This window comes from Pseudogymnoascus destructans (genome assembly GCF_001641265.1).
Source record: "Pseudogymnoascus destructans isolate 20631-21 unplaced genomic scaffold scaffold_20, whole genome shotgun sequence".
NCBI classification, from domain to species: domain Eukaryota; kingdom Fungi; phylum Ascomycota; class Leotiomycetes; order Thelebolales; family Thelebolaceae; genus Pseudogymnoascus; species Pseudogymnoascus destructans.
This window is the reverse complement of record NW_020167539.1, coordinates 642653-668961: the sequence shown is the minus strand read 5'-3', so window position 1 is coordinate 668961 and position 26309 is coordinate 642653. Positions and strand designations below refer to the sequence as shown.

The 26309-nt window shown below is 51.0% G+C and overlaps 8 protein-coding genes and 1 non-coding gene across 9 annotated transcripts; 5 read left to right on the top strand and 4 right to left on the bottom strand.

Annotated features, from left to right (window-relative positions):
* Nucleotides 1-7430: 7430 nt before the first annotated feature.
* Nucleotides 7431-7545, top strand: VC83_07525 (the record flags this gene model as incomplete). Its single annotated transcript has 1 exon — nucleotides 7431-7545. It is a non-coding gene; the product is annotated as a tRNA-Met (tRNA).
* A 1880-nt stretch (nucleotides 7546-9425) lies between these two features.
* Nucleotides 9426-10762, top strand: VC83_07524 (uncharacterized protein; the record flags this gene model as incomplete). Its single annotated transcript, XM_024471094.1, has 2 exons — nucleotides 9426-9521; nucleotides 9899-10762. The coding sequence occupies 2 exons, from the start codon at nucleotides 9426-9428 to the stop codon at nucleotides 10760-10762; spliced, it is 960 nt and encodes a 319-aa protein (XP_024321502.1).
* Nucleotides 10763-14033: 3271 nt separating this feature from the next.
* On the top strand, nucleotides 14034-15263 carry VC83_07523 (uncharacterized protein; the record flags this gene model as incomplete). Its single annotated transcript, XM_024471093.1, has 1 exon — nucleotides 14034-15263. The coding sequence occupies one exon, from the start codon at nucleotides 14034-14036 to the stop codon at nucleotides 15261-15263; it is 1230 nt and encodes a 409-aa protein (XP_024321503.1).
* A 101-nt stretch (nucleotides 15264-15364) lies between these two features.
* Nucleotides 15365-15805, bottom strand: VC83_07522 (uncharacterized protein; the record flags this gene model as incomplete). Its single annotated transcript, XM_024471092.1, has 1 exon — nucleotides 15365-15805. The coding sequence occupies one exon, from the start codon at nucleotides 15803-15805 to the stop codon at nucleotides 15365-15367; it is 441 nt and encodes a 146-aa protein (XP_024321468.1).
* A 1270-nt stretch (nucleotides 15806-17075) lies between these two features.
* Nucleotides 17076-17514, top strand: VC83_07521 (uncharacterized protein; the record flags this gene model as incomplete). Its single annotated transcript, XM_024471091.1, has 2 exons — nucleotides 17076-17452; nucleotides 17505-17514. The coding sequence occupies 2 exons, from the start codon at nucleotides 17076-17078 to the stop codon at nucleotides 17512-17514; spliced, it is 387 nt and encodes a 128-aa protein (XP_024321504.1).
* A 696-nt stretch (nucleotides 17515-18210) lies between these two features.
* VC83_07520 (uncharacterized protein) lies at nucleotides 18211-20539 on the top strand. Its single transcript, XM_024471090.1, has 2 exons — nucleotides 18211-18462; nucleotides 18517-20539. Exons 1-2 carry the CDS (start codon nucleotides 18319-18321, stop codon nucleotides 20119-20121), a joined length of 1749 nt encoding a protein of 582 aa, XP_024321505.1. The 5' UTR covers nucleotides 18211-18318; the 3' UTR covers nucleotides 20122-20539.
* VC83_07519 (uncharacterized protein) lies at nucleotides 20518-23001 on the bottom strand (the record flags this gene model as incomplete). The annotated part of the gene is made up of 1 exon (XM_024471089.1): nucleotides 20518-23001. One exon carries the CDS (start codon nucleotides 22999-23001, stop codon nucleotides 20518-20520), a length of 2484 nt encoding a protein of 827 aa, XP_024321389.1.
* Nucleotides 23002-23344: 343 nt separating this feature from the next.
* Nucleotides 23345-24473, bottom strand: VC83_07518 (uncharacterized protein; the record flags this gene model as incomplete). The annotated part of the gene is made up of 2 exons (XM_024471088.1): nucleotides 23345-24055; nucleotides 24126-24473. 2 exons carry the CDS (start codon nucleotides 24471-24473, stop codon nucleotides 23345-23347), a joined length of 1059 nt encoding a protein of 352 aa, XP_024321388.1.
* Nucleotides 24474-25937: 1464 nt separating this feature from the next.
* Nucleotides 25938-26255, bottom strand: VC83_07517 (uncharacterized protein; the record flags this gene model as incomplete). The annotated part of the gene is made up of 1 exon (XM_024471087.1): nucleotides 25938-26255. One exon carries the CDS (start codon nucleotides 26253-26255, stop codon nucleotides 25938-25940), a length of 318 nt encoding a protein of 105 aa, XP_024321381.1.
* Nucleotides 26256-26309: the final 54 nt, after the last annotated feature.

Here is a 26309-nt window from a genome sequence, read left to right as displayed (position 1 = left end):
ATAGCCATAACACTAGGTCCTCCTCCAAAAGGCCTAGTCCCTTAGGTCTTGCTGATTAAGGAATCGCTTACTTAAGTAGGGTGATGCCCACTTAATTGTCGAGCAGGTTGCGCTGCTTACCATGTCTTCTAGTAGACACATAAAAATCAAAGAACGTCATCTTCTTGCAGACCGTATTGAAAAGAACGGCAACCTAATGTCGCCATGTTCCAGCTGTCTTCACAACAATCGATTCTGTATCGTTGTTGCTGGTAGTCATCGTTGTAGTGAATGTACTCGTCGCAATTCCAAATGCAACGCTTGCGCCCCTTCTCCAACTGATTGGGAGAAGCTTCGAAAAGAAGAAGAGCGTCTTGAGGTAGAAGAGGAAGCGGCGGCATCTCAGGAGCGAGAGGCTCACCTCTGCGCTCAAGAAGCATATGCCCATCGCATGCGTCTTCGCAAACAGCAGAAGGCTCTCAAAACCCGCGGTGTTGAGATGCTGCGTCGTGGTCTGAAATCTTTGGACGAATTGGATGAAGCAGAGGAGAAGGAGTGTAGGGAGGCAGAGGTCAAAGGGACTCTCTTGCACAGCCCTTCTACTGCCGTTTCTGAGGGTGCTGCCCCTGACCAGGACCTTTTTGTGGCCCTGTCTCCTGGCTTCTTTGATCGCTTGGGTGTCGACGGCGAAACACCTCCAGTAGCTCTGGACAGCTAAGGTTTCTGACCGTTTCCCATGAATTGTCCGTAGGTTCATAATCTTTCCATTTTATCAAAAACTCTTCTTTGCGTCCTACTAACCTTCTGTCTAGGATCACTTCGACTTCGTATTCAACAATCTCATTCTCTGGTTGAAGTTCTGTATCTGTCGCAATTGGGGTATTTCCTCTTGCTGGTTCCAGTAGTGAGACATGAAATACCGGGTGTAGTCTAGACTTCTTGGGTAGCTGCAGTCTGTAATTAACTGAGCTGACTTTGTTCAATATTTTGAATGGTCCCAATTTCTTGAAGTCCAACTTTGTACTTGGTCGTTTCGTTTTGATATGTTTCCGGAGTAGGTATACTTTATCCCCCTCCTTGAAGGCATGTTCCATACTGCGCTTCTTGTTTGCGTATGCGGCGGATCGTTCATTTAAGAATTGGATGTCCGTCGCAAGTTGTTCGTGGAACGATTTCAGTTGTTCCACCACGATCAGGGCTTGTTCAGCTCGTGATTCATCCGGTCTTGGTTGCCTATATGCTTCTGGCTGGTAGCCGTAATTGGCAAAGAACGGTGAGACTTTCGTTGCTTCTGTCATCGCGCTGTTATATGCAAACTGTGCGATGGGTAAGATCTGAACCCAGTTATCCTGTTGATGATTGACATAGCTTCGCAGGTACTGTTCAAGGGTCTGATTTAATCTTTCTGTTTGGCCGTCTGTCTGGGGATGAAAAGCTGTTGACAGCTTATGATTTGTTCCCAGTAGCGCCATCAATGATTTCCAGAATTTCGAAGTAAAGAGCTTGTCTCTATCTGAGATGATTTCTTCTGGCATCCCATGATCAGCTAATATGACTCGAATGAAGGTATATGTGAGCGCCTCGGCGTCGCTAGCTTCTAGATATGGTATAAACTTCCCATATTTCGTGAGTCTTTCCGTGATGACGAGGATAGAGTCGTATTCTATTCCTGTTAACGGGTCCTTGGAGGGTGGAAGCTTGACGACGAAGTCCAAAGCTATTGATTTCCACGCTCCTTTTGGTACTGGTGTCGACTTGAGTTGTCCGTATGGCAGATGCCTATTGGATTTTGACTTGCTGCAAATGTCGCACTCTCTTACCACTGTCTCTACCTGCTTCCTCATACCTGGGAAGTAGTAGTGTCGGGTGATTCGTTCGAAGGTTCGTGTTACTCCCTGATGACCGTGTGCTGGTAACGAGTGTTGTTCTTGCACCAGCGGGCGTCTCATTTGACTTGGGACATACACTAACCCTTTGTATCGAATCAATCCTTGTTCGTTGATGGCGAAGTTGCCTTCGACTTTGGACAAGACTCGCTTGGCGCATTCGTCTGTTGCGTAAGCTTTCTTGAGTCTTTCCTCGAGTTCTGTATCTTCGATGACTGAGATCGTCGCTAGTAACTCGTTGTACTGTATTCCTGCATCTGTTTTCTTCAGAATTGCTCTAGGTCTTTCTTCCTTTGGGCCGGCGTAGTCGGTCCGTCTGCTGAGAGCGTCTGCTCTTGCATTCTCAGAGCCCTTGCGATAGGTTATCGTGAAGTTGTAGGCTGCGAGGGTTTCTGCCCAGCGGACTTGTCTGCGGTTTAAAACCTTGGTCGTGGTGAAGTATATGAGGTTCTTGTGATCCGTCCATACCTGCACAGGGTAGGTGGATCCCTCAAGATATACTCGCCACTGCTCAAAGGCAACGACAATAGCCAGTAGCTCCTTGTCGTGGATGTCGTAATTGAGTTCCGCGGGTGACAGTTTCCTAGAGTAGTACGCGATTGGTTTGAACTTACCGTTCTCGTCTGGTTGATTCAGACATGCTCCAATTGCGAAGTCAGAAGAGTCCGTTTCGAGGATGATCTTCTTTGCAGGGTCAAATGTAGCAAGGATAGGTGCTTCCGTGAACTTCGTCTTAAGTTCCTGGAAAGCAGCCTCTGCCTTGTTCGTCCATTTGAATTCGAGATCCTTTCTGGTAAGCTCCGTGAGTGGTTGAGCTACCTTGGAATATCCCGAGATGAATCTTCGGTAGAAGTTGGCGAAGCCTAGGAAGGCTTGCACTTCCTTGACCGTGGTCGGTGTTGGCCATTCCAACACTGCCGTTACTTTTGCTTGGTCCATCTTGATGCCGTGCGTTCCAATAATGTAACCCAAGAATTCGACTTGGTTTTTATGGAACTCGCACTTCTCTGGTTTGAGGAGTAAGCTGTACTCCTTTAGTTTCTTCAGGACAAGTTTGACATGCTTGACATGCTCTTCCTTGGTTGCTGAATACACCAGGACGTCGTCTAGGTAGACAATGGTAAAGATGTCTAAGTATTCGTGCAAAGCATCATTCATCAGTCATTGCATGGATGCGGGTGCGTTTGTTAGCCCAAAGGGCATGACTTGATACTCGAATAGGCCATAGCGGGTGCGGAATGCTGTTTTCCACTCTTCCCCAGCCTTGATTCAGATCAGGTTGTATGCTCCTCGCAGATCTAGCTTACTGAAGATCTTTGCTCCTTGAAATCTATCGTGTAGTTCGTTGATTAACGGCAGGGCATACCTGTCCTTGATTGTGATGTTGTTCAACGCTCGATAGTCCACACATAACCGTAGGGAGCCGTCTTTCTTTGGTACGAAAAGCACCGGACTTCCTGCTGGTGATGTGGATGGTCTGATGAATCCTTTCGCTAGGTTATCATCGATGTACTCCTTAAGTACCTTCAGCTCCTTTTCCGATAGCTGGTATATTGGTCCGAACGGTGGACTCTTGTCTTTCTCCAAAGGTATCTCGTGATCCCATGGTTGGTGCTTAGGAAGCGCCTCGTTCTTAGGGCCTTCCTGGAATAATTGCTCGTATTCCTTGTACTCCACCGGTATACTCGTCGGTGAGGATGCCTGGGCTAGGTCATCGAGCTCGGAGGTTGCACATAACTCCTTCCGGCCCTGGGAGGGTTTCTCCCATTGTCGCGTGTCCGTCCGTTGTTCACACGCGCACTGGCTCATCACAACTTTCTCGTTCCACCAGTCGATCTGGGGGTTGTGTTTCTTGAGCCATGGCACACCAAGGATGCACGCATGGTTGTCCATGTGCACGATGTCAAACTGAATCGTTTCCTTGTGCCCGTGTAGCATGACCATTTCCAATGGGACCGTTTCGTGGGTCACCATTCCTTCATTAGTCGAGATGGGCTCTCCATCTACGACCATTAACGGGTATGGTTCGGTTTTCAATTGTGTCTTGAAACCTTGCGTGTCTGCTACTTTCTTTGTCATAAAGTTGCCCGTCGCTCCTGAGTCAATCATTGCTCGGAGGTGTCGCTGTTGTATCTTAGCGACCACATATAGTTGCATGCCGCCTTCCGTGGCGCATAGCTGGTTCGTACTAGGCCTCTTCCTGTTGCTCGCCGGTGGCCTACCGTCGAGGACTCCTAGTTTTTTGACTCGTCCGAGGAAGGATAGTATTCATCCGCTTCCAATGGTGGTCCTTGGGGAGATCGTTTCCCTCGCTCTTCTGCTTCGTCTAGCAGATGTGGGTATTTCTCGTATACCTGTTCGCTTTTGATAGGCAAGTCCCCTTCAGACTGGCTTCGCCTGAGGGCGTGAACTTGCTCTGCGTCTCTGAAGTGTATCCTGGGCGAGGATCGGGGAAACAACTGATTCTGGTGTTTCTTTTTCCAGTGGAGCTTGCAGTCATCTTCGCTGCAATACTCCCAGTAGACATACGCATGCCAGGGATGATCAGTCTCTGTTGCGTCTGTCGTTGATAGTTCCCGCTGTCCTCTCACCCATGCACTATCTTCCCTCGGAGGCGTGGAGAACGTGTCTAGTTGCTCCATGGCTCTCCTTTCGATGCGTGGAGTGGGTCTCGCATTTTCCCGTCGGAGCATATCTCTGGCTTTCTCATCGTACTTCTCCAGGGCTCTCCTGCGGTCCTGGTAGTAAAGTTCGACGCTTTTCATATTCTTCAGTTTAGCCATATGCTCGACATCCTTCTCCAGTTCTTCCGCTTCTTGGGCTTCCAACTTAGCTACATCTGGGGACGTGCCAAGCAGCCTGCGGGTATTCGTTAGTTGGTCGTAGTATCTCCAGAGGTCATCCTTGCAGTCGTCCACCTTGCACTCTAACGGAAGTCCCTGTAACAGGTTCCCGTAGATGCCCTTAAGCGTGGGGATTCTCCTCTGGCCGCTGGGCTTGTCTCGTTCGGCCCTAATCTTCGCGTGGGCGTGTTTTGCCATGCGTCTTACTACGCTCTTGCACCGTGGACTCATTGGTTCCGTAGGTGCGAGCTCGTCGAAGGTTCCCTGTTCCGAGACGGTAAATGATTCCGCCTCCGACCCTTCGTCTGAGCTCTCGTCTTCTGGGGTGCTTTTGCCGTTTATTCCCCAGTCCTGTTTGCTCACAAATGTTGCGTTCAACTGTCCTGTCCCCGAGGCGTTGTAACCTCCCCGGCCTTGCCAGGTAGCATTGAGTTGTTTGCCGACTTTGCGTCCACTGTTCCCTTTCTTTGGCTGTCTGCAGTCTCGGGCCATGTGGCCTGGCTTGTCGCAGTTAAAACAGAGTCGTTCCTTGAATTGTCTGTCTTTCTTAGGGTCACGGGGTCATCCAGGTTTGAACGTGGCATCGAGTTCCATTGGGTCCGACCAACGGTTGTCTCGCGGGTGTTGATCCCGTCGTCTGCCCTCGTTTCCCCGGTAGGGGTAACTTTTCTTGGGCTTGTCATAGGTCCGACGTTCCTTCTGGAATTCGTATAGTCGATTGTCGATTCGGACCGTATGTTCGATTAGCGCTACCATGTCCGTTGGTTGTTGTTCCAAACGGGCAAGTTCCATACGTATATGGCTCTTCAGCCCACGTCGGTAGTGGCTGATGAGTGCGCTGGCGTCCCATCCTGTCTGATTGCCGTATCTCTGGAATTCTGTGGAGTACGTGAGGGCGCTGCCAGTCTGCTTAAGTGCAAACAGATGGTCTTCCGCGGTCTTAATCTCATCAATGTCTCCGAACATGCGTCGGATTTCCTTACAGAATCCTTTCCAGCTGCCAAACATAGTCTGCGTAGTTGCCATGCTTCCATTGGTACTCTCATATTTGAAATAATCCTTGAGGAATGGTTCGATCCATCGCAGGGCTTCCCCCCTAAGGTAGGACGCAGTCCACAGGGCATAGCTCTCCTGGGTGGGAAACTTCTCGTCATTGAAGTGCTGGTACAGTTCGACCTGTAGCAAAAACACCTCAAGTTCCTTTCGGTTGCTGGAGTAAGTGTCGGGCAACTTGACGCGTAGAGTTTCCTTGAGTTCGTTGACGGTGGGTGCGTCGGGCATCTCTTCATTCTCAGGCTTAGACCTCTGAGACGAAGTTGGCGTGGTGGGGGTTTTCCCCTTCGAACTGACGACAGACATGTTGCTTTGTGTATGAGCCAGTGCCTCGTAGAAGTGGTGCTCAAAGTGTAACGCTGACTTCTAAACGATAGAAGGCACAGAGGTTCTCTTGCGTAAAGGTTTACTTATCAGAGGAGGCAGGGGATCAGACACAAAGGCTTCAAGTAACACGTTACTAGTATATAACAAATACTGTATTGAGTTGAGCACGAAGCTCCTATCTAAGGAAATACTATCTACTTATATAGTGGCGTCGTGCCTCATGGGTAATCTGGATAGTTGGCGGATAGCTAGATATTCAGGATAGTTTGTGGATAGCTCAACTATCCAATATCCACTAGTTTCTGCAACTATCCATTAGCCCCGTCACATGGCAGCCTACCCCGCTTCCCACTGTGACTCACACGTCACGTTACTAGGCCCTGGCCCTATAACCATGACATCATGTTACTATAGCCGTAACACTGCTAGCTTCCTCCTAATTCAACTAGTCAATTTCAACCTCTTAATTAAGGAATTATACAGTCTTTAAAGCTTATTATGGTCTTGATTCCTAGCTGTGATTAGGTTGCAAGACCTCTAGATGGAACCGTTTGCTAAAACAATGCTGTTTCATCTATATTGTATATATCCTCCTCTTGATATTCTCTAGCTAGAGTTTGTAAAGCCTTTATATCCTCTTCTATAGACTTGCTAACAGATCCTGCCTTGCTGTGATTTGTATACTATTAGATGTTGTGTTGCTTCTTAAATCGAGAGAGCTAACTAACTAAGAAATTAGGTATAGGCTGTGTTAAATACTATGGAAGTTGCTGCTAAATCTACCTTGCCCTTTCCTTCAAAGCCTCTCTACTTGTGTTTCCAGCTCGACCTTCAATCTGCCTTTGCTAAGCGAAAAGGATCTCCTTAAGGTAAGGCATGTTCTAGTGCGAGGTCGAGTAGCTGTTATCGACACTGTCAAAATAGACTCTTAAGACTGTTGATTGACTAAGAGAATGGTTGTATCTGTCCTTAAACTACTGTTAACAGGCCTTTTGTGACGGTCGAGGGTATTGTCGAGAATGCCACTCTCTAAGTGCACGACGCTGCTTAATAGTGATGGGGGTCTATTATTGGATAAGGCGATTTTAGGTGGTAACGGAGCAATATTGATGATACCGGTCGTTGTATGTATTTTGAATCGGGACGAGAAAAAAAATCGCATTATCGCATTATCGCATTATCGCGAACATCGCCTTACCGAGCATCGGCTTAGCGGGACTCTACGGAGGTACGGAGCCACAGAACACAGGGAACGGCAAGGTCTTCACCGCCTTTTTCCACGTGAGCCACGCAGCCACGCGCCTCATCAATCCTCATAAGCGGCTGCCACTCAAACCAAACAGCTTTCGTGGCTCAGTTGGCTAGAGCGTTGGTCTCATATGTTGAATATGACGTGATTGATAAACAATCATGTGATGACATCCAAAGGTCGCAAGTTCGAGCCTTGCCGAGAGCAGTTATCTTTTTGCCTTTTTGCCTTTTTGGAAGGGTTCAGTGGAGGGTAAAGCAAGTTGCGGCACTTCATCTGTCCGTAGTAATTTGTATGTAAAGGTACATGCTCTACCTACTCTGCGAAATTACTCGGCCTCACTTTCCGAGGCTTCCAGTGCTGTAGCCCTTTCTTCCCGGATTGGTAGAGTAGGCGTAGGCTCTATAGGCTGTATTATAGGCTGCCAAATATGTGCTTTCTGAAAAGCAGATATTATAGTAGACTCTTGAAGGTCTGCTGCCACATACGTGTACATCTAATGGCTGTGAAACGTGTGCAAGATGTGATGGGAAGGTATATATGATAATGTTGCTCAAGTATCCATTTCTTTAGAGAGCAGCTTAAAAACTCGACTGGTAGTAGTGGCAGATTCCCAGGGTTCTCTGCTAGCCATTTACAGGCATTTGCTAGTGGAGACTCTCCCCTTGAATAAATTACATGGAATTAGTATATGAAATACTACGTGTGAAGAGTAGCGGTGAGCATATGCAAGGTGCGAGGTGCGGCATGTTGCTTCCTCTCACATGAAGTGCCGCAGGAGGTGGGAGGGAGTGAGATTGTAGTGGGAGGGGAGTGAGATTGTAGTGGGAGGGGAGTGAGATGGTAGTGGGGAGGTGGGAGGAGGGGAGTGAGATTGTAGTGGGAGGGGAGTGAGATGGTAGTGGAGGTGGTGGGAGGTGAGACAGCGTCACGTACAGTATGTACAAGTTGCTCTGTGCATGAAAGAAGGAAGGAAAGTAGAGTACTCGTAGCACGATGGAGGCTACAGAGACGGCACGTGATGGTTTGTGCGATTTACTTTCCGACTGTACTTTTTGGCCATGACAGTGATGCTGACCATCATCACTATGGCAGCATATGGCAGCATATCATGGCGCCTGTAGTCAGTGGATGGAGGTTGAGGGCGGTGGTGATAGACGGCAGGGTGAGTGGTGATGGAAGTGGTAGCGGGGATGGAAGTGGTAGAGGAAGTGATGGAGGAAGTGGTGGAGGAAGTGGTAGAGGAAGTGGTAGCGAGATGGTGGGTGCAGATTACCACTACTGCAGCCTGCCACCTCTCCCTACAGCCAACCAGCAGGCCCAGAAAGCAGACAGAGACGGGGAGTACCGGCCCCGGCCCTCCACCACCACACCACACCAATTCCCCTCACAGCGTGATCATCCACTGCAACTGCAACTCCCTCCCTCCACTGCAACCGCAACTCCCCCAACTGCAACTCCCACTACGAAAACTCTGCTGATGCTCGCTAACCCCTTAACGTAACCTCGCTAACCCCCTTAACGTAACCTCGCTAACCCCACCACCCACCACTCACCACCACTCACCACCACACACCACCACACACCACCACACACCACCACTCACCACCACTCACCACCACTCACCACCACTCACCACCACTCACCACCACTCACCACCACTCACCCACCCATTGTGCTATTAAACCCCAGCCACTCCCCAAATCAATTCAACACCCCCCTCCTTCCTCCCCCCCCCAAACCTTTCAATCTTCATCATCTCCAGCGCACCACCACCTCACCCTCATCCACCATCAACCACTAAACTTCAACAACACCACCACACACTACCACCACACACTACCACCACACACCACCACCACACACCACCACATACCACCACTCACCACCACACACCACCACTCACCACCACACACCACCACACACCACTAAACTTCAACAACACCACCACACACCACCACCACTTCCCCCGTCACAACACCACCACTTCCCCCATCACCACAATCATCACCAACCACCACCAACCACCACCAACCACCACCAACCACCAACCACACCACCACACCACCTCCACTCTCACCAACCACCATGGCACGACAAAGGAAAGCCGACGCCGAGAAGCCCAGAGATGGACCTGCCACCTTGACCATTGACGTCGACAGCTTCGTCCGCACAAGAGACTCGGTAAGCCCATGACATTCTCTCTCTTCACTTATCACCACTCCTCCCTCCCCCAAACCCCATCATCACATCCATGCCTCGTTATCGTCGCGACACCTCACCACCTCACCACAACATCCCTCGCGCCGCATTCACCACCGCCGCGCCTGTCGCTCGCTCGCTCGCTCACATCAACCCCCTCCACATCCCACGACGCGTAGCCCATTGTTTATCCTCCACACAGCGCGTCCACGCCAACACCCCCACAATCACAATCCACCCCCACTACTACCACCCCTGCACCACATCACTACACAGTCTCACTGCACCACAGTCCCATCTCAATACCCTTATCAGAAACACCTTAATTCAAAAGTACAGCCCACTAACAAACCCCCCAGGTAGTAACCGGCCTCGCCACCCTCCAAGACGCGATCCAAACCCTCTCCTCCGCCTACATCAAGCACACCAACGCCTACCTGGGCGACAACAGCGGCGTCGGGCTGGAAGTCGAATCCGCCCTCTCGCGCCTGGGCGACAACCCCCTCCTCGCCGGCCTCTCCGGCTTCCGCGCCCCCACCCCCGCCGTCGCGGCCCCCGCCGCAGATGCTAAGAAGGAGAAGAAGAAGCGCGTCCATGACCCCAATGCGCCCAAGCGCCCCTTGACGCCGTACTTTTTGTACATGCAGACTGCGCGCCCGATCATCGCGGGGGATCTGGGGCCGGAGGTCGCGAAGGGGGCGGTGAGCAATGAGGGCGTGAGGAGGTGGAGGGATATGGAGGATTATGATAAGAGCCTGTGGACGGGGGTCTACACGGAGAATCTGCGCCTGTATAATGCGCGCACGCATGCGTATAAGTCGGGGATTTTGGAGGCGAAGGATATGACGGATGACCAGGCGAGGGCCTATGCCGATACGCATAACATCTCCACCGCCCCTGCGGAGATCTCTGCGAACGACCAGCTGAACGCAGAGTCCCTCCTTGATCTCCCCGCTGCGGACGCGGCGTCCTTGCCGTCCTCTCCGGAGGCGGCGGCGGCGAGGGCGACGCCGAAGGGGAAGGTGAGGGGGAAGAAGGTGGGCGGGAAGGTGCTTACGCCTGCGCCGGAGCCGGCGGCTATTGTGCCCAGCAGTGCGGCGAAGGCGGGCAGCCCGGATAAGAAGAGGAAGAGGCTTAGTAAGAGGGGGGAGGAGACTGCGGTGGCCGGGGGGGAGGAGGATAAGGGGGGGAAGGGGAGGAAGAAGAAGGCGAGGGGAGAGTAGAGGGTTTCTGTCGACTCCCTCGCGCGCGTTGTCTCTCGGTTTGAGGTTATATGCTTTCCTTTGTTATCTGTTTTTTTCTCTTTCCTTTTGTTTACGGGTCACGGGGTGGTAGTCGGGGTATGAAGATAGGAATGGGTTTTGTGTTGATTGATGATGAGATGTAGGGTTGTGATGGTTGTGCTGGTTGTGCTGGTTGTGCTGGTTGTGCTGGTTGTGCTGGTTGTGCTGGTTGTGCTGGTTGTGCTGGTTGTGCTGGTTGTGCTGGTTGTGCTGGTTGTGCTGGTTGGGTATACCCGTTGTTGGGGGTTAAGGGGGTAGTGCAAAATGGGGGGGATATGGGGTATGGTGGAGGGGGTAATTGAGTGGTATAACTTACTCTGATGCTATATTGTGACTAATGTGGATATGTGTATGTGTGAAATTTTATGTGTGGAATGCGTGTTTGGCTTACGATTGAGCATACCGACTCCTGTACTGAGGAACCGGTCCACGCAAAGTTCTCATATCCGCACTTCGATTCGCAGCCGTTAACAGATAGCCGGGTATACTATATCAACCCCCCCAGAGACCAGTGCAATAGCCATTATCAAAAAATCGCTACTGAGATTACCACGCTTCCAGATGACAGGGAGGAAGGTTGTGGTGTCGCTTTGCAAACTAGGATGGGTGGTTTGGGCGCGTGGGGGTGGAGGGTTGGGGGGAGAGGGGGGTGCTGTGACGGCGGGGGCTGTGACGGCGGGGGCTGTGACGGCGGGGGGTTCTTGGTGGTGAGCGCAGATCGGATAGCGGGTGTCCCTTAGACGCACCCAGAGATCCCTAGCATATACACTATTCTCAATCTCCACCGAAAGCATTATCCTAACTACAGACGATGATATTAGTCCTCCATCCCCTTCTCCTCCCCCGGGGGAACGGGGGGTTGTTGCTGTCACCATCATCTTCTCCCCATCCCCCCCTCCTCACTGGGCTCTTCTCACCACCGGACCGCGTACTACCAATACCATCCCCGCATAACAACAACCGTCTTCGATGACCGCAGCAATGCCCTCCGTCACCTTGGGGAAATTCTTCCGGAGTGCTGAACGAATGGTGAGAGGCTCCATCTGGAATGGGTTGTCTAAGATCGGTACTTGAAGTTGATCTAGGGCCCCAGTTCGGGATCTCCGTGAAAACGAAGACCACACCATTTTAGATCAGCTTAGGCAAATATGCAGGTGCTGCGGCTGGGAATGGGGGTTGGTGCTGGCTTGGTGGCGAACTGGCCGGGGGGGAGTTAGAAACAGTTGGCACCCGCAGATCAAATCTCGGTGTCCACCAACCAGTTGCGCAGGCAGCATTCTCGGTTCTCACGGGGGGTGTGCATCATCGCAACTACAAATGATAATGATATATGAGGTATCTGAAGTGCTCACTCTAGTCTGCAGAAAGGGGTTCCAGGAAGCTCTCGGATTCCACAATAGTGGTGGGATGAGAGTGAGTTAGGGCTGTGGGGGAAAAAAATCTGGGGGAGTTCCTGGATATGCTTGGGGGGGGGGGGGGTGCTGTTGCTGTCGGTGTTCATTCCCGGGTATTGGGAACGTGATATGAGTCTGCTCCTCTTCCTTCGTTCGGTGATTGTCTTTTGGAAAACTGTCGTCTGCTACTGTGGCTAGTTCGGGTTTTGAGGAGGTTGGGGGGCAAGGGGGATGTACGGGGCTTTTTTTGTCAGGACGGGTTGGTGGTGTAGGCTTGGGGGGTACTGGTATATGGGATTGAAGGGAGATAAATGGCATTGAGGACAGCAGCAATGCGTGGGGAGTGGGGCAAGGAGGGGTGTGATCGCCAGCCAGTCAGTCACTTGGTCGGTGTAAATCTGGATGCAGGGCCCTACGAGGATAATAAACCTTTGTGGCGCTGTGGTGGAGCGGACGCTATGATCGCTGGAGAAGGGGGGGTTGCTCGCTGAGTGTAGGAAGAAGAAAGCAGTCTACTCCGTATGGGATTTATAATGAGATGATAAATTAGTGTGTCCTATTTTAAAAGATATGGATAAATTCTTGATAAATTACAATTCTCGAGAATATCAGACTCCAAACATCATAAAGCATGCTGTGATACATAAATGAAAAAAATATATAAGTTAAGTTACTGGTATTTCAACTCCATGAGCCAGCTAATTGATAACGACGATATATCGTCACTTTGTTCACCACGTTGGGCGGGTTGTTCCGCAAAATGCCCATTGGAATCGATAGCGTACATCCCTCCTCCGCAATCTACTCCGCGTCCCCCACGGTTGCGAATTTGTTGTCGATCCAGACAAAGTCCAATTGCAATTGCAATACCCACTTCCATCCAATATATTTCTAGGCGCACGGAGTTATATCATTATGTCCGCGGTGTATTGATCGAGTCCAGCAAAAACCCAGCGCGCGCACTCTGCCAGAAGGAGGAGAGATCGTCACAGGGCCTACCGCAACCCAGCATGAGCAGCCCCGGCGACCCCCCCGGGTTACCTACGCCTACATCCAATGAAACCTCGCGAAAACACAGTCGACTTGATGATGACGAGCAGCCGCAAAAGGTTCAGCGGCGGCGCATAGCGTGTCAGAGGTGTCGGGGGAGGAAGGTGAAGTGCGATAATGTGCGGCCTAGTTGCGGGTCCTGTGTTGAGTCGGGGCGTCAGTGTGTTTATATTGATGGTGGGAGGGAGAAGTCGCCGTGTGTAACCTGGAAATTTATTTTCTCATTTGGGTCTGCTGACGAGGTGTAGGGAGGCGTCTATTCTGGCGCAGCTTATGAGTCGGTTGGATCAGATATTGGCGGGGGTACAGGGGATAACTGCCTCACTTCGTCCTCAAGGTACGTGTTCTCAAAACCCCGCGCTAAGTTGGATCCATACTGACCAAATATATAGACTCTGTCCATGAGACTCGGATACAAGATCCAGTTTCCGGATCCCCAAGACACTCCGATATTTCCAGCAAAACGCCGAGCTTCCAGCAACCTGCCACGATAGATGATGCCCAAAAGGACTATCTCAGAATCCCCAGCACCAACACAACTGCCGACACAATCTTGACTTGGCCAATTTTCGCCGGCGAGTATCCCCCAGGGTATCTCATCGAGGCAATTCTTGGAAAGGGCGAGGATGACAAGGGTGACGCATTTGTTGTTCGACATGGCGAATTCGAGTCCTTGTCAGATGAGAGGATACCATCTTTAATAGACAGGTTCCTGCGGAATGTACACACCAAGAACCCGATTCTTGACGTTGATGCTTTAATTCGGTATGGACAGATGGCGGCTGCGAATGGTCCGGGGTGGGATGCACAGTCATGTGTTGTGCTCCTGGCTTGTGCCTTGGGTTCAGTCTCATATTCTTTCGAGACGTCCATTGCAAATCAAACGGAAATGGTGGCCGGATCAACACCCACGTCTGCTTCGGCAGGGTGAGTCGTGCTATGCTTTGGCTTGTCGGAGGTTGGGTTTGTTGAAACATACCATTCTTGGGGCGCAGTGTTATTTTTACTCTGCTGTGTATCTCATGTACACTTTTGCTCCTTTACAGGCCTGGAATCACTTCTGTCAGGCATCGACTTTCTACCAGCTCAGTTTCAGAACGTTATCCAAGGTGTCTGAGACCCCCCGTCTAGACGGACTGAGCCTGACGCATCGGAGACTGGAGCAGAGTCTCTACTGGTCTTGTTTCAAGTCGGAGTGTGAGATCAGATTACCACAGTCGGGGATAGCGAGTATAGAGTACCCTCATCTGTTCCCCTCGCCTCAGTCTCATTCGAGGAATTTCTCGGGAAGGACACTACACGGCAGTGAGATGCTGTCAGACCCTGGGTTGATGCAGGACAGCGATAAAGACCTAAACGAGGAAAAGAGCTGGTATTACTACCTCACCGAAGTCGCATTGAGGAGGATCAGCAACAGGATACTACGCACATTTTATCGCCAAGACCACACGGATTGGAAGAACATCCTGCCGTTGATCCCTATAGCCAAAGAATTCGAGTCGCAGATTCTGGTCTGGTCGGCTAATTTTCCACGGGCAATGCAATACGATGTCAATTTGACAGAGGGAGGGCCTTCCAGAGAACTGAGCTGGGCAACTGGGAATCGATTATTGGAAATGAGATCCTGGCTTTACCAGCCGTTCCTCTACCATGCCATACACGCCGATACGCAAACGGATCACGTTCGAGAGAATCCAGTCCTTCAGTCATTGGCTGAGGCGGCGATGGACTGTCACCTCGAAACTGTCCAGAAGCGGTGTTTCAGGCACCGACACCATGGGATCTGGTTCGATATCCGCGCCGTCGTGACGGCGGCCTTTAGCGTCATTGCGGCGGCTAAGAGCGGCAAGGTGACGGTTCGGGAGGAGTGGGCGGATCATATCCCGACTGTCATAGGGACCTTGGCATTTTGGGAGGATGAGTCCCCGGATCTAGTGAGGACACGACAGGTTCTGGAAAGGTTGTTTGTGGAAGTTGGGTATTTCAATACGCCGTAATGGAGAAGACGTTTGAATAAACATATCGTCTATTAGAAGTTTACACGATCTAAGATCTAAGATCTACTAACACATAGGGCATGCACCGTTTCCTAGACTCCTCAAGCACTCTCCGACCCGACACCCTTCTCGCCGCCATCGAGAACGACGGAGTCCGACTTGGGCGCGTGAGCTGCCGTCGACAAGCCACCCTCATCCATGAGCATCTTGAAGTTCTTCTCCGCGGCCCAGTTCCACGGGGTGTCGGCGGAGAAGAGGAGATCTATCTGCTCGAGAGTGCGCTGGTTGGACTCGGGGTAGAGAGCCCAAACCATAGGTAAAGTAATAGCGTTGGCGATACCGAAAATGTACAGGGTCTTCTCTCCGATGGCCTCGAACATGACGGGGCATAGGAGGGTCGGCCATCCGTTACCGATAGACCATCCAACAACACCGAGTGCGTTACCCTTTGCGCGGATGGTGAGTGGGAAGATCTCAGCTGGGTAGAGCCAAGGGACGGTCAACCAGGTGGCTCCGAACACGCTTGTGAACACGAAAACCATACTAGCCCCGGCCGCCCCGAATGCCGATTCGCTGCCGGCGTTGCCCTCGGCGGCGGCTTGGATAACCGATGGCGGAGAATCCGCCAGCGAGGAACATGGCAATGCCTTGGGCGATGGAACCTTAGTAAAGGGTCTTGCGGCGACCGATGCGGTCAAGGGTGAAGACGCAGACGAGGGTTGCAAATTAAACTGGTGTTAGGGATTGATAGGATATTATAGAGTACAGCGTTGACATATCATGTAGAAGATATTATTGAGACCCGAAATCTACTGACCGTTACGGGCATCAAAACCGGCCATAGGGCAGATGGTTGGGGCGTCTTTTGGGAACTTGTTAGTGCAGGTCTTCATCATGGAATTTAGATAGGGAACTTACAAACTGTAACACCAGCAATACCAACCCACTTCCTGCATAATCTGCAGCCAAATAACCAACTGAACACGGCGTCCAACGTGCAACTTTCCAAACCCACGGCCCGTAAAAATGTTGAAGTAGCTATCCGACGTAGTGGGTACAGTATTTGTTCGGAGTTTCCCCGAGGGGTCCCCGAACCAATGGGTTCGTTTGTTGCCAGCCAAGATCTCTCGGCGATCAGAGGCGGACTCCGAACTCCCCGATGCGCGGCCTCGCCGCGTAAGTACAAGTTATAACATTTGTGGAAGAAAGTAAAGTGGTCCGTCTAGAGAGGATTATTGTATTTAACAGTTATGGTTCTTGGTTTCCAATCTTCTTTCTTTTGTTATTTTATTTTTATTAAAGCAAAATAATCATAATGGCATCAAACGGAATAATGTCTTTTGTCCTCCAATAGGTTCAAAATGTGGTCTTTGAGAACAGACCAGTGCCAACAATCTCTCCGGAATCGAGCGATGTGATCATCCAAATCAAGCAAACTGGTATTTGCGGCAGCGATGTTCATTATTATAACCACGGATCCATTGGCAAGTTTGTCGTCAAAAGCCCCATGGTGCTCGGGCACGAGTCTTCTGGGATTGTCGTTGCCGCGGGATCTGGCTGCCAAACCCTCACTGTGGGCGATGCCGTCGCACTGGAGCCCGGCGTACCATGTCGCAAATGCCCTCCCTGCAAGGAGGGATTATACAACGTATGCAGCGAAATGGCATTCGCAGCCACACCTCCATTTGACGGGAGGACTACTGCTACAAGCTCCCAAAGCACGTCTCGTTTGAAGAGGGCGCTTTAGTCGAGCTGTTGGGTGTTGCGATTCACATTTCTCGCCAAGCCAAGATTATTCCCGGGAACAGCGTCATGGTGTTTGGAGCTGGTCCTATTGGACTCCTGTGCTGTGCTGTTGCGAGGACGTTTGGAGCTACTACTATTGTCGCGGTTGATATTTTGCAATCGCGGCTCAACTTGGCTCAGAAGACTTTCGGCGCGACTCATACGGTTGTGGCTGGGGCAGCACCGAGCAAAGAGAACGCTGCGCGGATAATCAAGGAAGCCAACCTGGGAACAGGTGCCGACGTGGCTATCGATGCGAGCGGTGCTGAGCCGAGCATTCAAACAGGCATTCACGTGTTGCGATCTGGTGGCACCTACGTCCAAGGAGGAAATGGTAAATACGACATCAATTTCCCCATCGGTGCCATTACCGAGAAGGAATTGACGGTCAAGGGCAACTTTCGGTATGGAAGCGGTGATTACAAGCTGGCGATCTCTATGCTGAAAAATAGACAGGTTGACTTGAAGAGTCTCATTACAGCAACGTCTAAGTTCGAGGATGCGGAGCAGGCGTTTAAAGACGTGGACTCTAGGAAGCCGGGGTTGATAAAGGTTCTCATGGAGGTGTGCAAGATGAATAGACATAGCTACGCCTACATGTTGATAGTTCTCGGATGAGCGGAATATAGTTGCTGGCAATCACAATGATGTTCAAAATCATAGAATTCCCAAAGTTCAAACTGCTAGCGTCAGGCGTTAGAAGTGAACTGCATATTCACAGGGTTCTAGTTCTTGGCTGGTCTTATAATCGGCAGTCTTAACCTCAGTATGATCGGCTGGCGCAGCCGCCACCAAGCATCTGGCGGGAGAGTTCCGACGCCTAGGTCTACCAAGACTGAAAATCAAGTAAAAACGAGAGTAACGACTCGTAAATCCCCCAAAAAAACGGCACAAGAAGCCGCATCGGACTTGAGGCCGAAACTCGCCCTGTGGCTTTATTGACTCGGGCGACCCGGATTTAATTCTCACCACATGAAGAGTCAGGACTTTTGACCCTCTTACATGTCATTTCTAGGTTGCTTGTAGCATCGATTGCGGCTCTCGCTCCTTTCTCCCCGACTGTCTTAGATCATGTGGAGAAAGTGTTACTCGTGAGTACGTGCATATCTGTACTAACCAAATGCGACGACAGCCAGACTTCTAGTCCATACATCGTGGAAGACGTGATTTTTTTAATTATGGGCTCTGTATAAAGATGGTCTCTTCCTCGATCACTCATCTTCTTTCTCTCATCTACAAACCCAATTAATCTTAAATTTCCGAGCTCACAATGTCCACAATCGAAGCTGAACATTATATCGGCGTCGACATAGGGACTGGGAGCGCACGGGTCTGCATCGTCGACCGCACAGGCGATATTAAAGCCGTCGCATCGAAGGACATTCGCACGTGGCAACCACAAAATACTTTCTATGTAGGCCGGCTTCAGCGAAACTCTATCCAAGGAGAAACTTGCTAAGATGTGCAGGAACAATCTACATCTGACATTTGGAGCTCCATCTCAACTTGTGTTAAACAGGCCCTGAAAGAGAGCAATGTCGACCCCGCCACAGTCCGCGGCATAGGATTCTGTGCTACCTGCTCGCTTGCCGTCTTCTCTGATGACACAAATGAGCCCGTATCTGTCAGTGGCCCTGACTTCAGTAAAGCCGACCAGAACGTCATCTTGTGGCTAGACCATAGGGCTGTCGAAGAGGCAAAGGTCATCAATGCGACAGACGATAATGTTCTAAAATATGTTGGCGGCCAAATGAGTGTCGAGATGGAAATCCCAAAGATCTTATGGTTAAAGAATCATATGCTTGCTGATGTTTTCGCGAGCTGCAAATTTTACGATTTGACGGATGCCTTGACCCACATGGCTACCGGGAAAGACACGAGGAGCTATTGCAGCACAGTATGCAAGCAAGGGTATCTTCCAAAGGGAGCAGATACTGGTGAGACTGGATGGCGCGACGATTTCTTTGGCGCCATTGGATTAGGGTGCTTGAAAGATAAGAAGTATGCCCCTCTTGGGGGTATTGAGGGGCAGAGAGGCCAATACCTGAGCGCTGGCGAGCTGGTAGGAAGCCTCTCTGAAAGCGCCGCAAAAGATATGGGGCTACCTGCCGGAATAGCTGTTGGAAGCGGCGTTATTGACGCTTATGCTGGCTGGATCGGAACTGTTGGCGCCAAACACGAGCCCTCTCAGGCTACCAAAGGTGACATTTCGGATGCATTCGGCCGGCTGGCTCTTGTGGGCGGCACATCGACTTGCCACCTCGTAATGTCTAAAGATCCGATATTTGTTAACGGAGTCTGGGGACCATATCTTGACGTACTGGTACCTGGCATGTGGATGGCTGAGGGTGGACAATCAGCAACCGGCGAGCTTCTGCGCTTTATAATCGAGAATCACCCAGCTTATGAGGAGGCAAAGAGCTTGGCGAAGCAGGGCGGAAAAGATAAAAGCATCTACGAATTCTTAAACGACCACCTAGCGGTGATGACTCGGAAAGCCGGCGCACCATCCGTTTCATATGTCGGCCGACATTTCTTTTTCTACGGCGATTTCTTCGGCAACCGCTCCCCACTTGCGGATGTGACCATGGCTGGTTCAATTATTGGTCTCACTACCGACCAGAGTGTGGATAACTTGGCCCTGCATTACTACGGCGCGATGGAGTTCATTTCTCTGCAGACCCGACACATCGTCGACTCAATGAACACCTCGGGACATTCAATCGGCTCGCTGTACATGTCGGGTTCGCAATGCAAGAACTCTATCCTGATGTTATTAATAGCCACGATCTGCGGACTGCCTGTGGTGATTCCAGAGTATGCAGGAGCAGCAGTCGTCCACGGCGCAGCTATGCTAGGCGCGAAAGCTGCATCCGCCAATGCCAGCGGCAATACTGAAGAGTTGTGGTCCATCATGGAAAGGATGAGCAAGCCCGGAAAGTTAATCCAGCCTGGCACAGATACTGTAGAGAAGGCTCTCTTTGAGATCAAGTATGAGGTGTTCTTAGATCAAGCCAAGATGCAGCAGCTATACCGACGGAAAGTAGACGAAGCTATCGGCAGCTGGAAATGATGTTAGAGTCCGTCAGTCATCACGATTACAACTAGGGTAGTCATAATCAGAATCATTATCACACATCACATCCATGAAACTACCCCCCTCCCAAAATTTAACAGACAGAACCCTCATTCATTTTATTTCGTTGATCATAATCATCATCATCCACTTCCCCCACAAACCCTTCTCTCTCATGAAGAGAAGACCGGGCGAAATCATTACACAGCCTCCTACTTCCTCTCCACCAAAATTGAAAATCGAGAAGAAACAGACAAGAGAGAAGAGAAGAACAAGAAAGAAGAGAATCCAGTAACCCAAACAACAGAACGCCCCGATAGCCCCTTCCGATCCCATATGCACGACAGACTCCAAAATAAGTAATACCACGAAACGAACCAAAAAAGCAACCCCCTAAAGCCATCCCCCAACCTCCTCCTTCTCCCACTTCCCCCCACCACCCTCTCCCAAATCCAGTCCGCCCAGTCTCGGCGCCTCCTCTCCCTTCTTCCCCTTCCTCGGGCTCCCACTCCTCGGCTCACTCCTCTTCCCAAACCGCACCTCACTCACCTCCCACCCATCCGCCAGTGCTGCTCCCACCCATTCGCGGAGCGCAACATGCACTCCGCCGTAAAACTTCTCCTTGCACGTCCTCAGACTCCCGCCCATGCAGCGTTCCCACCCGCTTATTCTCAACTGCGCGCGCAGCTCGGCACGCTGGGGCGCAGGAAGGCAAGAGACGATGCCGTTAAGAAGAAAAAGGTGCGAGGTGATGTAATTTGTGGCTTCCCATTCCACGCCGCCGACGTATGGGGCGGTGGGGAGAGGTGGAAGTGGGGTGGGGAAGTGGGTTTGCATGTATGCAAACTCATCATCCCCTGCTGCTGGGGGTTGGGCTGAGTCATCTGGCACAGCGATGACATTGAGTGTGTGCAGGAAGATCCAGAAGACTTCCTTGGTGACATTGACGACCTCCTTGCACCACACGCGGTAGGGACGCTCTTGGTGCATTTCCAGCACGAACGGCACCGGGCGTTCTTCCTCGGAGGGCATCGGGTCGCGGAGGTGTTTTATGAGGGTCTCTGCGCGCGCTTGGCGCTCGGGGAGCGGCGCGGATTGGAGGTATGTGAAGAGGAGGGAACTGATAATCGTTCTCGTTGAGAACTCACTCGGTCCCTTCTTGTTCTCATCAAAGAGCATAGCCAGCAGTGCGGGGAAGAGCGAGGCTTGTATGAGCGCCAGATGCGAGAGGGCGAGCGCGGTAGTACACAGCGCCTTGAGACAGAGGAGGGACTCATGAAGTAATGCGTCCTCGTGCTCCTCGCGCCACTCGACGGCCATGATACGGTGCAGTAAGGCGATAATCTCCATCATCCCGCCGAGGGTAATGAACTCGTCTGTCCAGGCGACGGTCTCGTTGCGGAGGAGCAGGCGGAGTTTGTGCAGCTTGCCGACCTCGACGGATTCAGGCTTCTGCACTTTGCGAAGGTAGGCGACGAAGTCCCCGGCTGAGTGGCCCTTGGCTTTGGCAATGAGGTTGCTTGCTGCGCTGACGGTGGCGGAGAGGGATTTGCCCTTATCGGCTGTGCTGTCTGAGGACTTCGTGCGGGTATGTCTGCTAGATGTCTCAGACTTTGTCTCAGCAGCGTTTGCTGCCTTCTTACTGGATTTTGAGAGTGTAAATCCAGTGAATGTGCGGCTGCGCGGCCGTTTGCTCTTTTGTGGTAAAGATTCAACTGTGTATGACCCACTAGTTGCGCTCTCCATGCTGCCAGCTGTTGTTGGAGGCTCTTTGTGAGAGGCTGCGGTCTCGGCCCAGTCCTGTCTTATGAAATCGATTTTCATCGTGTTGGCCAAGCTGCGCATCTTGTATCTCTGGTTCTCGGGTATATTTCTTCGGTCCAGCATGGCTTCGAACTCGGCATCGACGTCCCTCATATCCAGGGATGCTTCTGCCCCGGAGTTGTCTTCCTTCGGCTTTGCCTTCAAGTCCTGCTTGGATGGCAGCTTCTGTTCGGACTTCAGCACAGGTGTAGGTGCTGCGGGTTGCTTCTGGTAAAACTGCTCCGTTGGAGACTCAGTGGTGCGAGTCCCTTCAAAGCTCGCAGGCCCAGCTGGCCTACTGATATCCTGCACGATATAGCTGGCTGGAATCGACATGGAGTTTGGGCGTGATCCATCGCGCTGGCCCAATGTAGGCGGCAAGCCTTCCTCAGCAAAGAAAGCGTCGTGATCATCAGAATAGTGTTCGTTTCCTGTGGGCACGTTGGTATCATCCTCGAGGAACCGACCACCGAACTGCTGGGTGGCGAAATGCTGGCTAGAAAACTGTGTGTAGATTGGAGGTCGGGTAGGCGACTCCGGCGGCCTCGAGTTATTTGGTGGCTGGTTCTCCTTGTCTTTACTTGACATGAATCCAGCATCCGCAGCTAGCTTTTGGCGACTTTTGGAGGACCGTGGTCGTGTTAGAAGAGCTGCCAGATTGGTCGATGACTTTGACTTCTTTGGCTTGCGTTCTTTCTCCTCCTTGTGCTTATTTTCGTTGTCCTTGCTGGATAGTGACTTGAGTGAGATGGTGCTCAATGTCTTCTTGTGTAAGTATCGAAAGCCTTCCTTGTCCTTGCTCCGCTCAGCATCTTTGGACTTCCTTGGAGATGGTGGCTGTTCTACAGGCTTCTGTTGATTTTGGTTGATCTCCCCCAGAGCTCTGGAATGAAAATAATCGGGGGGGGACATTGTCGCAGAGTTTGGCTGGTCGTATCCAGGGGTAGCAACGAATATATCCGTTGGAGATGTCGATAAGGGAGCTCCTTTGGAAGGCGATCGCTTGTGCATGAACGACCGCAGTGCGGACTTCGTCCTCGTATGGTGGCGGGTGCTATCCGTGGGATTCGACATAGTGGCCATCTTTATTGATATGATAATATATTAGGAGAACACTCTTGAATTTTTATTTCATGATTCCCTCAGTCGATGTTTCAGATGTGGCGGTGAGTTGTCTCGACACTGGGCCGCTGGATGCGACTTTGTTTTGTGAGACATGGTTGTCATGACAACAACACATATCTTTCACCGAAGTGGTGGGGGAAGGGTTTAACGAACCACGGCGGTTGTCTTTCGGCCCAGGGACCACGTCAAACATTCCCTAGCAACCAGTCTTGCAATTAACGAATCTCCATTTAATAACATTGTATGCAACAGCGCGGGTTCTTTATATTTTGGTTCTAACTCAAAATAACAGCTACCAACTGAAAACCCCACGTGTTCTGTCGAAGCCACCTCTAAGCTGCCGCTCTGGCTTGACAACCTTTCCTTGGAGGATTGTATACTTGACAATGTTCTCGCAGTCATTGGGGAAAACTCTCGCAAGCCAGATGCACTGAGCAGCACTATACTCGACAATTTCAGCGCCAGCAGGCGTCGCTGGGACGTGAAAGTCGCCATTAGCTGTTGCCCTTTCTACGTCATCCAGGCCCCACGGGTTTTCTTTCCTGTACACCATCATATTGGCCGAATATTTGTGTCCACCAACATGGCTAATAAAGTAGATTCCCACACCGCCTGGCCTCTCATCATCAAGGTCCCGAAAGAGACCCAATGGCCGCAAATGCCTCTCCAGTTCTTTCCGTAATAGCGGCGCGCTCTGCCCGCAACGAGCATCTCGTGTTCTTTGCGAACATAGAAGTATTAACGCTTTGTGGGGGCACGGGCGAGCGACCAGCTCTGAGGCTGTTGGTAGCGGGTCTCGGAGTGATATAGGAACGGAATTCGGAACTAAACTCGACATAGTTGTTGGAGAATGATTGATGAAGGATGTGATTAAGTCGGGTACTGATGAAGGGGTGACATTCTCGACGATTGTGAATGCAGGGAGGATTAAAACTGTCGTCGGCTCCGCATAGTCATTGTGATGTGTTGGAGTCGGAATATTCGACGCGGAGAGCTTTAATTTCTGCAAGCAACCAGTTTGTTAGCAAGTTGATGCCTCACCCAGTAAAGCGAGGGCCAAGGAGGTATCTTACGCCATTACTTGGCTTAACGGAGGTCTTGTCAAACGCCTCCATTATGCTCCCCTTCTCATCCCCCACATCTCTTACCCAGTCTGTCTTTCCGGTTGCGACCAGGACATGAGTGCTCCATGCTTTAATATTCCCATAAATCTCGTCGCTTTCGTCGATTGAAAATTTCGTTGGGTACTTTATATCGCAGCTTGCGCAATCGTGGTTGCAATCGTCGCCATCAACAGCAGGATCGACCTTGGTAAATAAATCGTCAACCGCTGGTGTTTTTGATTCTGTCGCAGTACTTGGCTCCTTCAACCCCAGAATACTCCTCTTTGCATTGTCAATCAGATACCCGAAATCCGGCATCCTCGAGAGCTTGGCTTTCCCGTCGTGTAACACAAAAAGACGGTGTTATTGGCGGGGAAAGGGCGTGTGGGGGTAATCGCTTTATCTGATCTGGCGATGGTGATGGTGATGGCGCAAAAGGGATTATCTAATCACCGCCGCTGATCCGATCTAATCTGATGCACTATACAGGAGTTTGCCTAGCGCCGATGAGAGACCTCTGGAAAAGACACAGAACTCATAGCTTCTCGCGGCAGAATTGCTTACTATATATCACTGCATCCCAGTAGTGAAGATTTTCATGGTGAGACGCGTCATATGCGCTCTCGTCCGACTGGAGTCCGAGACCGAGCCGCGACGGAGCGTATTTTTGAGGTCATCCAACAACGCTTTGCTCTTAACTCCGGGGTCGGTCGAGGCACCCGGATGCGGCAGACAACCCGGGAAAGGTATCATCCGGCTTCTCGAACGGTGACGACCAATGTCCAGACTCGATCGTGACTTCCTTTACGTAAGGTACAAGGCCTTGCAGGGTACTCTAGCCACACTCACAAAAAGGAGACACGATGGATGGGGGATTTTATGTGCCTTGATAGTATGGCTCCAAATGTTCTCGTCTTCGCTGGTGCCCCAATGCCTAGCTCTTTGGACTGGGAATTTGATGCTCTTATTGAGAATTTCTTGCCCCCAATCAGGCAATTTGCCGGGCTAGGTTATGACGCACATCCTTCGCCACTACCCATAGCATCTCATGAACATGTGCGGTGGCGCTCTTTGAGGGCCGCAACTGAGCCGCTGGTATACAGTCAGCTCCAGGCCGGTGCTTCGCCGGGCGAAGACGAAGGAAATGTTGCCGCTCCTGCAGCTGCGAATTCAGCTCTTTCGTCTTTTGGCACTGATCAAAGCTTATTCTCTGCCCAGCAAGTTGATACGCAACCCCTCACTACTGAATATACAGAGGATGTTACATCTCAATTTTATGGAGACTCGTTAGCTGTGTATGAGAACCTCCCATCCTCCGCAATACCGGATCGTGGGCCTGAGGACGAGATATTACGGCCAGACGCAGAGGCTGGAACCACTGCGTCCAATGCCACTTCATTCTCTACCTCACTTGGGTTCTCATTCAACTCGCACTCAACCGCGCCGTCTAATTTGCCGGTGCCGGATGGAGGACGAATTAATGACTTGGGATATATCCCTAATTCAAAATACCTTCACTCAATTCACCCGCAGACCATGACAGTCAATATCATCGTTGGGATTATTTCAATATCACCACCTCGGAGCATACAAACTCGCGGAGGGTCCGCCGTTGAGATAGTAGAATTGCTTGTTGGAGACCAGACTAGATCAGGTTTTGGGATCAACTGTTGGCTTCCACTAAATGCTGTTTCGAGGCCTACAGGAGGCCATCCTGATCTCAGGAGATCTCTCAGTGGCCTCCGCCCTCAGGATATCATCTTGGTCCGAAATGTTGCCCTATCAAGCTTCCGTGGTAAAGTCTACGGCCAGAGCCTCAGGCGCGAGGTGACCAAGGTAGATCTCTTGTTCCGGAATAGGATTGACAGAGAGGATGAGGGTGGCTGCTACGGTGTCCGGGATTTGAATACTACTATCAGTAACGATACCCATCCTCAAGTTGGGAAGACAATTCGAGTAAGGGAATGGGTCCTTCGATTTGTTGGACATGGCGCGGGTGCGATTAGAAGGACTGACGAAGGCAAAGTGGAAGTGGTGGACGAAAAGCTGCCCCCAGACACACAGTGACATTATTTCACACTCTGCGTAAGGCCTACACATGCACTATCTCCTCAAGTGATTACAGCAGTGTAATAATATTGAGTTGTATACAGA

Excerpts from the sequence above, each read along its gene's own strand:
- VC83_07520 (XM_024471090.1), top strand. The coding sequence starts at position 18,319 with ATGTCCACAATCGAAGCTGAACATTATATCGGCGTCGACATAGGGACT. Across the intron at positions 18,463-18,516 it reads AACCACAAAATACTTTCTAT|GAACAATCTACATCTGACAT; the intron begins GTAGGCCGGCTT and ends TAAGATGTGCAG.